This window comes from Stenella coeruleoalba (assembly GCF_951394435.1).
Source record: "Stenella coeruleoalba genome assembly, chromosome: 13".
Classification (NCBI taxonomy): domain Eukaryota; kingdom Metazoa; phylum Chordata; class Mammalia; order Artiodactyla; family Delphinidae; genus Stenella; species Stenella coeruleoalba.
In genome coordinates this window covers 11902667-11919221 of record NC_137159.1, presented here as the reverse complement: position 1 = coordinate 11919221, position 16555 = coordinate 11902667, and the positions used below count along the sequence as shown (strand labels likewise).

The 16555-nt window shown below is 45.8% G+C and overlaps 2 protein-coding genes across 3 annotated transcripts in view; both read right to left on the bottom strand.

Annotated features, from left to right (window-relative positions):
* The window catches only part of FBLN7 (fibulin 7), a 45316-nt gene extending 40597 nt beyond the window's left edge, over nucleotides 1–4719 (bottom strand). Inside the window, exon 1 of one of the 2 annotated variants that reach the window (XM_079941199.1) lies at nucleotides 4477–4719. In XM_079941199.1, coding sequence (XP_079797325.1) covers nucleotides 4477–4555 — 79 coding nt within the window. In that variant the 5' untranslated portion in view covers nucleotides 4556–4719. The remainder of the gene's footprint in view (nucleotides 1–4476) is intronic. The other variant, XM_079941198.1, reaches the window with a different exon arrangement.
* Nucleotides 4720–9899: 5180 nt separating this feature from the next.
* Nucleotides 9900–16555, bottom strand: part of TMEM87B (transmembrane protein 87B) — a 61423-nt gene continuing 54767 nt past the window's right edge. The window contains exon 19 of the mRNA XM_079940202.1: nucleotides 9900–10112. Within this exon, the coding sequence (XP_079796328.1) occupies nucleotides 9948–10112 (165 nt within the window). The 3' untranslated portion in view covers nucleotides 9900–9947. The remainder of the gene's footprint in view (nucleotides 10113–16555) is intronic.

Genomic DNA, 16555 nt, shown 5'->3' with positions numbered 1-16555 from the left:
CCCGTGTGCAACAAAGACCCAATGCAGCCAAATAACTAACTAACTAAATAAATAAATAAAATTACAGTAATAAAGATAGTGTGTTACTGGCAGAAATAAACCCATATGACGCACTGATTTTTGACAAAGTTGCTCAGACAATTCAACGGCAATTCAACAGTCTTTTCTACAAATGCTGTTGGAACAACTGGATATCTACAGGCAAAGTGTTTATCTCAACATAAACCTCACACTTCACACAAAAATTAACTCAAAATAAATTACAGATCAAAATGCAAAAATGCAAAACTACAGAAATTTTAGAAGAAAACATACAAGAAAATTTTCATGATCTGGGGTCAAAGAGTTCTTAGACTTGACACCAAAACCACGATCTATAAAAATAAAAAATCGATCAATTGGACTTCATCAAAATTTAAAATCTTTGGTCTGGGAAAGACACTGCTTAGACAAGCTGCAGTGAATGAAATCATGCCATTTGCAGCCACACAGATGGACCTGGAGATAGTCAAAGTAAGTCAGAGAAAGACAAACATCATATGACATCACTTATGTGGAATCTAAAAAAAAATGATACAAATGAACTTATTTACAAAACAGAAATAGACTCACAGGCTTAGAAAACAAATTTATGGTTACCAAAGGGGAAAAGTGGGGTAGGGAGAAGAATAAATTACAAGTTTGGGATTAACATATACACACTACTATATATAAAATAGATTATCAACAAGGATCTACTGTAGAGCACAGGGAACTATACTCAATACTCTGTAATAACCTATATGGGAAAAGAATCTGAAAAAGAATCGATATAGGAATATGTATAACTAACTCACTTTGCTGTACACCTGAAACTAACACAACATTGTAAATCAACTATACTCCAATATAAAATAAAAAAAACTTTTTTAAAGACAAGCTGCAGATAGGGAGAAAATATTGGCAACTCACACATCTGATAAAGGATTTCTATTTAGAATGTATAAAGAATACTCAAAACTTAACAATAAGAAAACAAATCACCCATTTGGAAAATGGGCAGAGGGCCTGAACAGACACTTCACCCAGTAAACTATTCAAATGGCAAATAAGCACATGAAAAGATGTCAATATTATCAGTTATTAGAGAAATGGAAATTAAAACCACAATGAGATACCATTCCATACCTCTTAGAGTGACTTAGAAACAAACAGACAAACCCGATAATATTAAGTGCTGGTGAGGATGCAGGGCAACTGGGTCTTTTATGTATTGCTGGTGGGAATGCAAAATGATACAACTGATATGGAATACGGTTTGGCTGCTTCTGACAAAGTTAAAGATACACTTACCATATAACCCAGCAATCCCACTCCTAGATATTTACCCAAGAGAAATGAGTGTTTTTACATTCACACAAAAGCTGTATGGGAATGTTTACAGCAGCTCTAGTCATAATCACCAAAAACTGGAATTGATACCATGGGTGTCATCCAGTTCAGTGGCTGAATTGATTAAAAAAAAAGCTGTGATACGTCCACACAATGGAATACTACCCAGCAATAGGAAGGAACTGTGCATCCCCAGAACGACATGGAAGAATCTTAAATGCTTTATGCTAAGTTAAAGAAGTAAGAGTCAAAAGTCTATGTACTTTTTGCTTCCATTTATATTACACTGTGAAGATGAAAAAACCGTAATGATGAAGAACAGATCAGTGTTGCCAGGCGCTGGGGTGCCCGAGGGTGTGACTACATAGGGCATGATGATGTCATTTTGGGGTGGTGGAACTCTTCTGTCTCCTGACTGTGGTGGTGAGTACCACATATAGAACATCGTTCTATGGTTAAAATCATGGAAATGTACACCAAAAACATTTCTTTCCCATTACACTGTAAAAAGCAATGTATCAACTGGGAGTAGACAACCAAAAGAATGAATCTCTAATGGTGGAATTTGGAACCCTGTGACATGTGATCACAAGGAGAGGTTTTGGAGAAGGGGAAACGTTCTGAAATACCATAGCCCCCCCTCCCCACAGGCAACGAGGAGGCCGAGAGCCATTGTGGGGGAAGAGGGTGAGGCGTGGGGTGTGTTAAATGTTCTCCCTTTCCTGTCTCCCCAGCAAGGCAGTTTCTCTTCCTGGGGGAAGGCCACACAGAGTGGGCAGTAGTGTTGGGAAAGGGCTCCCACTTACGGGATCCCCACATTGCTCAACCTCCCCTCCTTCCCCAGGACCACTGGCTCTCCAACAGCAGGTCACAGAAATCTTGCAAAGTGACCCAGGACAGATGTGCTGAAAAGTCAGACAAGGATTAGGGGTGAGATTCCCCCGACTACATAGGACTTTGGGTGAAGGACAGTTTCACTAGAATTTTTAAACTAACTTCTATGGAGAATCCCTTCTGCTCCCTTTCCCCTTCACAAAGCCCAGTGAGGCAGGTGCTCTCGCAGGTAAAGAAACCAAGGTTTAGAGGAGAAGGAATTTGAGAAAGCCTGGACGTGGCAGGGCAGGGATGGGACCCAGATCTCCCCCAGGAACAGAGCCTGAGAGAGCTTACTTCCCTGCTTGAACAGCAGCTGCAGACATCTGAGAACTGCCAAGGTGTCACCACTTTTCCAGGTAACCTTCAGAGATCGGATAATGGCAGTGTAGAGCCCCTCAGCTTCCTCTGGTACTTCCTATCCACCCTGCCCCCTCTCCTGGCCTGGGTGGGGAGCCGGCTCAGGGATGCACCTACCTGTGCTTCTGGCTTTGAGCTCTGGGCCTCAGGTTCTGTTATGTAATCTGCATCGTGGGTGGGGCACCCCACTGTTCTGTTGGGTGGGTTGATTGTGGCCCTAGACCAGGCTTCTGCTGCCTGGTGGCTGAGTGACTTCCTGCAGTGGCAACTCACCGCATTCTGCACTCACACGGGCCGTGTTTGGTCTGAACTGAGTTCTCCCTGCCTGGAACCCCTTCCTGTGCCCCAAGGGCTTCTAGGTGGCCACGGTTGTGCCTGTCAGGTATTCAGTCCATAGGTGAGAGTCTGTGGGGAAGGGAAAAGGCTTGGAGACCAAGGAGAGAGATTAAATTTACTCCACTCCTTCCTGGCCATGTGAAACTTGAGTAAGTCAGAATCTCCCTGGGTCTCAGCTCCCTCATCTGCAAAATGGGGATGACAATAGTTCCCAACTCACAGCGCTGCTCTGAGAATAAAGAGCCTGCAAGATGCTTAGCAAAGAATACAGCACTCATCACTCAGTGAGCTTTCTTTCCGTCTGCCGTTACTATTATTGTTATGGACGGTATTCTTGGGGTAGCTGCCCCACAGCCCACAGGACACGCCATCACAGAGGGAGGGGTCTCCAGTTTCCAGAGCCAGTCTGGTGATAGCTGGCTCTGAATCGAGCAATTCCAGTCTCACCTTTGGAAGACACATTTTTATCTGCATTCTTATCTTAATTTTAACCATGAGTTTTTACTGCTTAATGTAAAAGTGAACCTGGTCAAGCACATAAATCCAGTGGGACTCCAACAGACACAAACGTCAGGGAGAGAAAAATTAAACGGCGAGCTGCCTGCAAGTGTGGGAAAGAAATGCAGTCCCAAATCTAAGGTCCCCTAGGCTCAGGTGAGGCTGATTCAGAACCCTCCCACCTGTCTCTGCCTGGGAAACGCGGCGAACTGCTAAGAAAGTTCTGAGCCTTTAAAAGTTGGTGGTGGGGCTTCCCCGGTGGCGCAGTGGTTAAGAATCCGCCTGCCAATGCAGGGGACACGGGTTCGAGCCCTGGTCCGGGACGATCCCGCGTGCCGAGGGAGCACCTAAGCCCGTGAGCCACAACTACTGAGCCTGCGCTCTACAGCCCGTGAGCCACAACTACTGAGCCCACCGCAGCATCTACTGAAGCCCGTGCGCCTAGAGCCCGTGCTCCGCAACGAGAAGCCACCGCAATGAGAAGCCTGCGCACCGCAACGAAGAGTAGCCCCTGCTCCCCACAACTAGAGAAAGCCCGTGCGCAGCAATGAAGACCCAACGCAGCCAAAAATAAATTAAATAAATAAATTTAAAAGTTGGTGGTGGTAAGAATGATATTTCAGTTAGAAATTTAAATGTTGGAAGTTGGAGGGGAGGGGACAACCTCTATCCTAATTGGGCGAGCAGGGAGCTCTTCTGGAGACCTGAGGAAGACCAATGTCTCATAAATCCCAGGGCAATCTTTCTGCAACGCACGGTTCTCACGCGGAGCCCTCTCTCTCCCTCCCCCCAGCGGACCGAGGCTTTCGCACAAACTGCTCGGCTAGACCAGCCCAGGCTCTCCCAGACGCCCGGCCCGCGATGCATCCGATGACAGATGGCGGGGATCTCACGCTTCCCTCTTAAAACTGAACCCCAGCTCCAGCCTCGCTCCAAGCCCCCAGCCCGAGCATTCCGGTGGAATGTGGCGAGCCCAGGTCCTCCGGCCTTGGCGTGGCCTCCCCTGCAAGCGAGACAGGGGAGGGGCGGGAGGGACACTGACCTGGGAAGCCCGCGATTCGGGGCAGGCGAGGAAAAGCAGCAGGAGGAAGAGCGCGCGGGGACAGTTGGGCACCATCTTGCCAATCGGAACCTTTCTGCTTGGGAAGGGGAAATAACTTTGCCTTCCCTGCCGAAGTTGTCCCAAGCCGATGCCGCAGCCGCCCCTGCGGGGAGCGGGGCTCCGCGCGGCCCCGAGCGGCTCGGGCAGGGAGGGAGGCGGGAGCCCCGGAGCGCAGCCGGGCCCGCCGCGCTCGGGAGGCGCAGTCCCGGGTCCAGGTGCGCCGCGCGCAGACCTGCAGCCGCAGCGTCCAGGAGCGTCCGCAGCCGCCCGCACGAGACAATCGCAGCGAGGCGGGGAGGCGCCAGCCCCTTGGCCAAGGCCGAGGAGGAGGGGCTGCCCGGCCAGGAATGCGCCTGGGAGCGCGCCCAACCCGCGCGGCTCCCCGAGGAGGCCGGGCGCGACGCCGAGGACGAGCGCGGGCATCTTCAGCGCCCTGGCGGGGGAGGCGGCCGAGGCGGCGCGCACGTGCGTGCGGGATCCCGGGAGCCCACCCCGCGCCGGGCCGCTCCTGACCCGCCCCTTTCCCGGCTGGGGATACTGAGGCTGACATCACCTAGCAGAAAGTGGAGCTTCAAACCCAGGTGTGTCCAACTTCAGAGCTCACGTGAGGACATCTTCCTCCACGGCCCTCGGAAGACAGGACTAGATTGGCCAGGAGATGGGCTTCATGAACTCAGACCAAGTTCTCCACCCGAGTAGACTAGTGTCTTTTTTTTGTTTGTTTTTTGTTTTTTGCGGTACGCGGGCCTCTCACTGCTGTGGCTTCTCCCGTTGCGGAGCACAGGCTCCGGACGCGCAGGCTCAGCGGCCACGGCCCACGGGCCCAGCCGCCCCGCGGCAGGCGGGACCCTCCCGGACCGGGGCACGAACCCGCGTCCCCTGCACCGGCAGGCGGACTCTCAACCACTGCGCCACCAGGGAAGCCCAGACTAGTGTCTTTTTAAACAATGCTATCGGGGTACAAGAACACACACGCACGGTGACTCAGAATCGACAGCCCTCCTCATTTGCTGTCCTCCGTTCCCCAAACGGAAGGAGAAATTCAGTTTGGACTGGAGGCCGGGTTATGGGAACACTGGATGCTTTGCTAAGGTCGGGTGGGAAATGCCGCTGGGAAGGGCAGACATGAGCAGTCTGAGCATCCAGGGGCTGTGGGAGGAACCAGATGGCCTCAGCCCCAAGCTCCTGGAAAACATTATTTAAGTTCTTACTGGAAGAATGTTTTCAGAAGGCAACACTGCAGATGTCATGGTGCACACCAAGTCTGGCCAAGCCTCAAATCTATTTTTCCTTTTCCGAATTTCACTTAGCAGAGCCCACTCAGAGTTCAAGGCACAGAGCTCAGAAGGCTGCAGGCTCAGAGCAGGAACCGTTTTCCTTTGGAAAGGAAAGTTGGAGACCCCTGGAAAGGGGACTGGTGGCGCCTGGTGCAGCCTGGCCACCTGGGCAGGAGTTACCCAGGAAATCCTGCTGGGCTGCCCCCTCCACCTTCCTGCCGGAGGAAGGAGAGCAGGTCTGGTACTCCTATCTGCATTCCTGTGGAGACGGCTTGAGAGAGACCTGGGCAGAAGATTGCTTTTCCCTGTCCAGGTGTGGGCAGCAGTGACCTGAGCCCAGGCGGCCTGTGGGAATAGTGGTTTTCTGCCTTTGCTCTCTGTGCCAAAGCCCGGCGTCCCCCTCTCTGTCTGCACTCTCCCCACCCCTACCCCCAAGGAAGGATTCCTTCTGGTCACTGTGGCTGTGTTTATTTTGTATTTTATCCTACCTTGTGTTTACATGGCAGCCCCCAAAGCCAAGGCTTCTCAGGCGTGTTCCGGCTGTGTGCTGGAACCAGACAGATGTGCGCTGGAACCAGCCAGATGTGCACAAGACCTATTGTCCCTTGAGCCCTCTGAATGGATTCGTAAAGCTGGAAGGCACTCCCGATCTCGCCAGTGAAGAAACTGAAGCCGGGAATGGCTGAGTGACTTGCCCATGGTTTGCAAACCCGAAGGTCTCCAGAGCAGGGCTGCTTCCAGCACAGGCTACCTTATCCCACATTTTACTTAAATAATGCAATCATAGGATTTCAGGAATTTTATTTACAGGAACAGAGTTTTTCCTGTTTCTTTTTTTTTTTTTTTTTTGGTTTCTTCTTCTTCTCTTTCTTTTCTTCTTCTTTTACTTTTCAAGCATTTCTAAGTTTCAACACAGTTTTTTTTCCTATTATCAATTTCCATTTGTTTCCCTTGTCCTATGGCTGACTTCTATCTAGTGCTCTGGCATCTGCTCCGAATTAACCTTCTAAGGTCCCACTGCCCCAGCAGTACCGTCCCTTCTCTCTCTGTCCTCAGCTGCCCTTGACCTGTGGTCATCAAGGCACACCCTCCACAGCCTGACCTGCCAAGGCTGCGAAGAGCAGACAGACCGTGAGAAGAAGCCAAGCGCCCTCTATTCAGGGCTCCGGAAACCAACCTTTGACTTAATAAGACGGGCCTACCTCGATATTGTTTCTTCTGTTTCCTCTCTATCTCATTTTCAAGAGACTATTCTGGAATGTCAGGGGATGAAGGGGGTCTAGATGTCGAAAGAAAATATTGGTAAAGCCTTTCGGCAGAATCGGTTGCCATCTCCTGGGCTCAGTGCTGTCTCTCTGATACACTCACATTCCCTGTGTAAAGTGGGAATACAAAATGGGGGAGGAGCGGAGCGGCTGGGCCCGTGAGCCGTGGCCGCTGAGCCTGCACGTCCGGAGCCTGTGCTCCGTAACGGGAGAGGCCACAACAGGGAGAGGCCCGCGTACCGCAAAAAAAAAAAAGAAAAAAAAAAAGACCCGATCAGAAGCAGTACCCAGTCTAAACCAGCCATTCCAGAGCGGTTTCCTGGGACCCTCACAGTGACTGACACGTCGCTTTTTCTCTTTCGGGTTTCTCGGGCGTCTCTGTGGCTGAACGTTGTCTGTCATCTCATTCTGAGCTGCTTCTCCCTCTTTGTCTCCTTCACTCACCTCTATCTGTGATTCTAAGTGTAATCGACCCCCACTAAGCACCTGCAAAGGGGCCCAGGAACACAGCCCAGCATGTGAGCCCGAGCCAGGATAACAGCGTAGGAACAGGGGGAGGATGGTCTAGCAGGAGCGCAGTGACTCAGTCTAATTTACTCTTTACACAAATATCTATCAGGTGCTAGCTCTGAGCACGGCCCTTTTGTGAGGGGCTATGGGAGGCTTTCACACTAAACCTCGAGCCCCAGCCAACCAAATCGTGTACTCCTGTGTTGAACTTCGAAGACTGTCCGCTTATGTGTGATGTCATGACAGCTAGAAGAGACGTTCCTCCCTACAAAACCGTTTCCAATTTTATAAAATGAAAATCTGTAGGAAAACAGATTCAACTGTGCCTTGATTAAAGACCGAACACCAGTTAACATCTGCCAAAAGGAGGAAATGCTGCAAATCCATGAATGCCGTCCCACAGTGAAGTCCAAGTCCCTGTGGGAGAGGCAGAACATGGACGCAGCCAAGGACACACAGCCCTTGAAATCAGACACACCTGGGCTGGATCTTACCCACTACATGTTGCCAGTGTGACCTTGCAGCTCTCCTAAGCTTGGCAGGTCTCAGTTTCCTCAACTATGTATGGAAACAGCATTTATCTGAAGAATTATTGAGGGATTTCAAAATGATGAACATAAAGTGCCTAACACAGCGCCTAGCGTATAGTGGGGCTTAGTTAAAGAGTCTTTGCCTAAACTGACTCACGGTCCTTCACACGGGGACAACATAAGAAGGGAACCAACATTTCTTTAGCACCTGCTGTGTGCCAGGCCCTCTGTTAAGCGTTTCATGAATGTTCTCATTTATTCCCTCACAACCCAGCAAAATAGGTCCTATTATTATTCCCATTTTGCAGATTGGGAAACTGAGGCTTAGAACGCCTGATCACCCAAGATCCACATCAGGTTAGTAATCGGGAGAAACAGGATTTACACGTGGGTGTGTGCGATCCCGAGGAGCATGCTTTCTGCTGCCTTAGAAACTAAACACAAGAATTTGCTCACCGTTCTCCTCAGCCCATGTTTGATATCTTCTAAGGCAGATAGATCAAAATTAGCTTCAGGAGTACTTTTTCAGGGATACAATTTTACTGCAAACTGAGATTACACCTATACAATTAGGCCTGATTACAATAACCTCCAAGGAATTGTTGAAATTAATTCCTGGGTCTAGAATTTCATACTTAATATTCTTCAAAACAGGATGGCTTTGCCAGATGACTCTGGCATCCCTCCGGATGCACTCCACACTCGTTCCCACCCTGCCCTCGGCCTCGATGCCAACCTGTAGGGACTGCATCAACACCCTTGGGTGCTCTGTCCTCTGGCTGTGTGTAGCAGGTGGAGGTGCTCAGTGGGAGGTCAGATAGAGAACGGTGAGGTCCTGAGCTTGACTCAAGCTGGCTGTGTCCCTCGACAGAAGATCACTGCTCTTTTCAAGGCAATCTGTTCTCTGTCCCTCTCTTTCTCTGGGATTCCAGCAGCCCCTCTCCCTCTCATCCTCCGGGGTCCAGAGGTAGGAAGAGCACCTGCATTAGAAGCTCTGGGATAGGGCACTCCCCTGGTTGGCGTTTGTACATCCTGTTCATATCCTGTTAATAAATCATCTGCACATTATACTAACTTGAGCGAGCCATCTCTCGGCTTTTGACTGATAGAGTGACCATTGGCAATAAGTTGAAAATATCTTTTTTCTCCAGAATTGTGGCTCTAGCAGGAAATGAGGTGACATACACACACACGATCAAGCTCGTGCACACACACTCTCTGGGCGAGGCACGAAGAGGTTACTGACAATCTTTCCCCTTGGTAATACAATACTATTTTTGTCTAAGGTTGTAATATACCCAGTTAAAAATACCCCTATACCACCTCTTCAGACTCCCTAAATACAGACTCCCTTGGCTGCGTGACCCAGTTCTGACTGATGGGATATAAGTGAAGTCTGGTGAGTGGGGCTTCCAGGAAAGCCACTTTCTTGATAAATAGAAAGACTCAACTGGTGTGTGTCCTTCTTCCTCTTGCCTGGAGCATGGGCCCAATGCCTGGAGGTGCGGCAGCCACCCCATGACCATGAGGACCAGATGGAAGTTTAGAAAGAGAAAAGGCATATGTTCATAGCAGCAGTATTCACAATAGCCAAGACATGGACACAACCTAAATGTCCATCGACAGATGAATGGATAAAGAAGACGTGGTACATATATACAATGGAATATTACTCAGCCATAAAAAAATAAATTAATGCTATTTGCAGCAACATGGATGGACCTAGAGATTATCATACTAAGTGACGTGAGTCAGAAGGAGAAAGACAAATACCATATAGTATCACTTATATGTGGAATCTAAAACGTGACGTAAATGAACTTATTTACAAAACAGAAACACGGCTTCCCTGGTGGCGCAGTGGTTGAGAGTCCGCCTGCCGATGCAGGGGACACGGGTTCGTGCCCCGGTCCAGGAAGATCCCACATGCCGTGGAGCGGCTGGGCCCGTGAGCCACGGCCGCTGAGCCTGCGCGTCCAGCGCCTGTGCTCTGCAACGGGAGAGGCCGCAACAGTGAAAGGCCCGTGTACCGCAAAAAAAACCCCAAAAACCAGAAACACAGTCATAGACATGGAGAACAGACTTGTGGTTGCCAAGGGGGAGGGATGGATTGGGATTTTGCCGTTAGCAGATGCAACTATTATATAGAGAACGGATAAACAACAAGGTCCTACTGTATAGCCCAGAGAACTATATGCAACATCCTGTGATAAACCATAATGAAAAAGAATATATATATAAAACTGAATCACTTTGCTGTACAGCAGAAATTAACACAACATTGTAAATCAAGTATACTTCAATAAAATAAACTAAAAAAAAAAAAGGAAGAAAGAGAGAAGGCAGAAGAAGCTTGCTCCCTCAGTGATTTCTTTGAGACATGCCAGTCCTTGGGCCTCTTACTTCCAGATGTCTTGTTTGCTAAGAAGCGTAAATCTCTGTTTGGTTAAGCCACTGGTAGTTGGATTTCTGTTTCATGCAGTGGAACCCAAATCTATGAGTCCATTGGGTTATAAATATATAAATGATTAAATAAATAAAAGGGGGGGACAACAACTCTTCCTTATAGAAAAATTACAATCAGTAAAAGTAGAAAAAATGTAAAAAACAGAAAAGTCACCTTTAGAACACTACAGTAATAATTGCTGCAGGTAAGACCCACTGATGAATGCTAAAATTAGTGGGTAAATATTTAAGCAGAAACAGGAGTTTGGCATAGCTTCAAAGTATCTCCCCCCAAATATTTACAAATATTAGAAAGGGAAAAATGTAAATTTACAGTGGATCAATGGGGCATATCAACATCAATATCATGTACCCTCTGATCTGAGGCACAGAGAAAGGTACGTCACTTCTGGGACACGCTTACCCAAAATGCATAGCATCAATCCAATCATGAGAAAAAAATGAGATAAACCCCAATTGAGAGACATACTGCAAAATACCTAACTGGTATTATCAGGCAATGAAAGATCTGGAAGACAAGGAACTGCCCCAGATAAGAGGTGCCGAAGAAGACATAGTAAACGCAGTGTGGGATCCTGGAGTGGGTTCCAGAACGGAATATGGACATGAGTGGAAAAACTGATGAAATATGCATAAATGCTGTGCTTTAGCTAAAGGTATCGTAGCAAGGTTTCATTCACAGCTTTGACAAGTGTTCTGTGGTTATATGCTAACAAAGGGGGAGGCTGGATGAAAGGAGTAAGGGAACTGGACTAATTCTGCAACTTTTCTGTAAATCTAAAATTACCTCAAAAAGATAAAGAAGCATGTCTGTATGTTATAAAATTTGATTTTTAAATTTCATCTTATATCAATTATGGTAAATGAGAATATTCAAGAACTTTTCCCGTTTTATCTAATTTTTCAAATTTATTAGCATAAATTATTGGTATTATTCCCTTTTTATCTTTTAAAAATCTGTTGGATATGTAGTGATAGCCCCTCTTTTATTCCTGATATTGGTAATCAGGGCTCTCTCTTTTCTTTCTTTTTTTAAAATAAATTTATTTATTTTATTTATTTATTTTTTGGCTGCATTGGGTCTTCATTGCTGCATGCGGGCTTTCTCTAGTTGTGGCGAGCGGGGGCTACTCATTTCGGTGCGTGGGCTTCTCATTGCGGTGGCTTCTCTTGTTGCAGAGCACGGGCTCTAGGCACACGGGCTCAGTAGTTGTGGCTTGCGGGCTCTAGAGCTCAGGCTCAGTAGTTGTGGCGCACGGGCCTAGTTGCTCCACGGCATGTGGGATCTTCCTGGACCAGGGCTCGAACCCGTGTCCCCTGCATTGGCAGGTGGACTCCCAACCACTGTGCCACCAGGGAAGCCCATCGATCTCTTTTCTCTTTTTTTTTTTACTAGTATAGGTAGACATTCATTGATTTTGTTTATCGTTTCAAAGAACAAATTTTTAGCTTTGTTAACTTTGTTTAAATTTCATGGGTTTTGGATTTTTTAAAAAATTGAAGTATAGGGGACTTCCCTGGCAGCACAGTGGATAAGACTCCACGGTCCCAATGCAGGGTGCGCAGGTTCAATCCCTGGTCAGGGAACTAGATCCCACACACATGCTGCAACTAAGAGTTCACATGCCACAACTAAGGAGCCTGCCTGCCGCAACTAAGACCCAGCGCAACCAAAAAACAAAAAAACCTTTAAAAAAAAGTTTGAAATATAGCTGATTTACAATATTAGTTTCAGGTGTACAACATAGTGATTCATTATTTTTACAGATTATATTCCATTTTAAATTATTATAAAATGACTATATTTCCCTGTGATGTACACTATATCCTTGTGTTGCTTATTTGTTTTATAATTAAGAGTTTGTATCTCTTAATCCCCTACCTCTATCTTGCCCTTGTCTCCTTCCCTCTCCCCACTGATAACCACTTGTTTGTTCTCTATAACTGTGAGCCCATTTTTGTTTTGTTATATTCTTTCATTTGTTTTATTTTTTGGATTCCACCTGTGAGTGACAACAGAGCATTTCTCTTTCTTTGACTTGATATTACACTAAACATAATACCTTCTAGGTCCATCCATGTTGTTGCAAATGGCAGAATTTCATTTTTTATGGCTGAGTAGTATTCCATTGTACACATGTACCACATCTTCTTTATCCATTCATCTGTTGATGGACACTTAGGTTGCTTCTGTATCTTGGTTATTGTAAATAATGCTATGAACATTGGAGTGCATGTATCTTTTTGAATTATTGTTTTCATTTTCTTCCAATGTATATCCAGGAATGGAATAGCTGGATAATATGGCAGTTCTATTTTTAGTTTTTTGAGGAGCCTCAGTACTATTTTCCATAGTGGCTGCACCAACTTACATTCCCAGCAACAGTGCACTAGGGTTCCCTTTTCTTCACATCCTCACCAACATTTTTTATTTGTGGTATTTTTGATGACAGCCATTCTGACAGGTTATCATTCTGACAACGATATCTCATTGTGGTTTTGATTTGCATTTCTCTGATGATTAGTGATGTTGAGCATCTTTTCATGTGCCTGTTGGCCATCTGCATGTCTTCTTTGGAAAAGTGTCTGTTCTGGTCTTCTGCCCATTTTTTACTCAGGTTTTTTTTTCTTTTTCTTTTTGATATTGAGATGTATGAGCTGTTAATATATCCTGGATACAAACCCCTTATTGGTCATATCATTTGCAAATATTTTCTCCCATTCAGTAGGTTGTCTTTTCGTTTTGTTGATGGTTTCCTTTGCTGTGCAAAAGCTTTTAAGTTTAATTAGGCCCCATTTGTTTATTTTTGCCTTTTTTTTTTTTGCCTTCCGAGACAGATCCAAAAAATATATTGCTACAATTTATGCCAAAGAATGTTCTGCCTGTGTTCTCTTCTAGGAGTTTTATGGTTTCAGGTCTTAACTTAGGTCTTCAATCCATTCTGCCCCCCTGCAGATTGGGAAAGTAGACCCTTAATTGTGAAGGCTACCGCTGAGCTGTATGGTAGTAGGACAAATCAGAACACCACCAAGCTTGATATTCTTACTGAAATTCAGGAATTTTTATTGAATAAATGCGCCCTAGGTTGCTGCAAGACTGGTCAATTTCCAAAGTTCAAAAAAGGTTAATTCTGAAAGTTTTCATGAGGATTTCCATTGTTTATATGATACATTTTCAGAGGTCCTTAGTCCCCATTTTCTCTGATGTCACCCCACGTTATGTTTTTAAGCAGTCAGTTTACATGGTTGGACTCTAGCCAAACTTTGTCTCTTATGTTAGCAGAAATCTTAGTTTCATTTTTTTAGCCTTAGATGGGTGCATGGAGTCTGTACCACCATACATGCATAGTTGAGGGAAAGCCAGTGATTTAGGAGGTTTATACACAGAACATGGTTCTTACTTTCTTTGGTTCTCTCTTTCAGTAATTCTTTCACTTTCCAGCTGTTGTGGTTCTTCTAATTTCTGTCTTCCAGCTCAAGTAAAATTCAGGTTTTATATCTGGGTTTAATCTCCACTCGGCACAAACTGTGGCCTGCCCTGAGTGTAAAAGCCATAAAAATGGGAAATGCACCCAGTACAATTCCCTTCATCCAAGTGTTGAGTACCTTCCAGTGTCTCCCTGTTTCTGTCTCTCTCCGATGTCTTCAAAGTAGCTGTTATTTAAATTTTATCTAGAGTTGTTGTCTGCCGGTAAGGTTGGTTCAACAGAAGGTAATTCTCCATTATCAGAACTTGAAATCCACAAATACATTTTATAATAATAAATCCATTATTTAAAAAGCAATTTCTTAGTGAAAAGGCCAGCTTGTTCATTCCCCACTTAATTTTCTTTTTTTAAAAAAGAAAGGGGACTTCCCTGGCAGTCCCGTGTGGCGGAAGTCTCTGCGCTTCCACTGTAAGGGGTGTGGGTTTGATCCGTGGTCAGGGAACAAAGATCTTGCATGCCATGCAGTACGGCCAAAAAAATAAAAATAAAAATAAAAAATAAATTGAAAAAACAAAAAAGGAAGATAACATTTAGAATAGAATATTTTATTATCAGTATGTTCAGTAGCATTAAAAATAAAATAGACACTGTCTTTAACTCTCTGGAGTCTACTATGCCTCAAGGAAATGTCCACTTATCAAATTAAGAACCAGAGAATCAGAATTATGACTCTTTATGTAGAGACAAGAATGTGGTGGCTAGAGTGAAAGACAGCACAGTACTATAAAATGACGTAGCAAGGGATAACCAAATCATAGAAAGTACATTTCAAGTTTTGATGTGCAGTTCAACCTGCCTGTGGCACCTCCCTCCCTCTGACCCTGAGGATCTAGAATTGAGAAGAGCAATCTAGGAGACAGGCTCCCACTCTGGCCTGAGAGACCTGGGGCCAAGGAAGCTTTCCTGGTTCCTTATTTTCTCATCTGTATAATGAGCTCAGAGGTCCCTTGGAGCTTTCAAGTTCTAATTCTGAGAGAGACTGGAAATATACCTAAAGGAAAAGGTTTTTTTTTAAATTTATTTTTGGCTGCGTTGGGTCTTCGTTGCTGCACACGGGCTTTTCTCTAGTTGCCGCGAGCTGGGGCCACTCTTCGTTGCCGAGCACGGGCTTCTCATTGCGGTGGCTTCTCTTGTTGCGGAGCACGGGCTCTAGGCGCGTGGCCTCAGTAGTTGTGGCTCGCGGGCTCTAGAGTGCAGGCTCAGTAGTTGTGGCGCACGGGCTTAGCTGCTCCGCGGCACGTGGGATCTTCCCGGACCAGGGCTCGAACCTGTGCCCCCTGCATTGGCAGGCGGATTCTTAACCACTACGCCACCAGGGAGACCTGAAAAGTTTACCTGAGAAGTTTTTTTTTTACCGGGATGGTGGTACTCTTTGTTTACATTTAAATTTTTTAAAAAAATTTTATCCCTAAATTGGCATTTGGTAAGTAAATGAATAAAAATTTTGAAGGCAAGAATTAGAGGCCAAAAATAGAGATGAGCCTTCTTCAGAGACATTACTTTGGCACCATCTGCTGGATAGTGTTTAAAAGCGTTCCTGTACATAAACTTGCCTGGAGCTTCTTCTTATTTCCCAAATGATTTAAAGGAAATACTGTCAAAATTATTTACATCCGAATTCAGTACCATACCAGCTTATGTTAGTAGGAATTTAGCTGTCAATCCACTATCACTGAAGGGGCACAGGACATACCTTGGGTAACTTCATAGTTTTTTAAATTTAGTTGCTGATTCTTTTATTCAGTATTAATGTATGTCCACCATGTGCCAAAAAGTGGTGTCACATGATTTTGGCAGAGACGACTGTTGCTCATGGAATACCACAACTCTTCCATATTTCCCAGGGGTGCACTCTTCCCTTGAAGGTCAGGTGAAAGGAAAATGCACCCTTGTGCTTTGGAGCACCAAAACTTCCGTGTGCTTCCTTCATCCCACATTTCTCTGCCAGAGAGACTCAGAACCTGTATTAGTTTTCTATGGCTGCTGTAACAAGTTATCACAAACTGGTGTCAGAAACAATTCAAACTTATTATCTTACAGTTCTGGAGGTCAGAAGTCCAATATGAGTCTCCCTGAGCTAAAATTAAGGCGTGAGCAGGGCTGAGCTCCTTCTGGAAGTCCCAGGGAAGAATCTGTTTCCTTGAGTTTTCCAGCTCCTCGAGGACACCTGCATCCCTTAGCTCATGGCCCCTTCCTCCATCTTCAAAGCCAGCCATGGTGGCTCAAGGGCTTTTCATAACGCATCTCTCCGACTCATGTCCTGTAGTCACATCTCTCTCTGAGTCAGTTGGGAAACAATCTTTTTTTTTTTAATTCGAGTATAATTGATTTACAATGTTGTGTTAGTTTCTGCTGTACAATGAAGTGAATCAGCTATATGTATACCTATATCCCCTCCCTTTTGGACCTCCCTCCCACCCATCTAGGTTGTCACAGAGCACCGAGCTTAGCTTCCTGTGCTTTATAGCATGTTCCCACT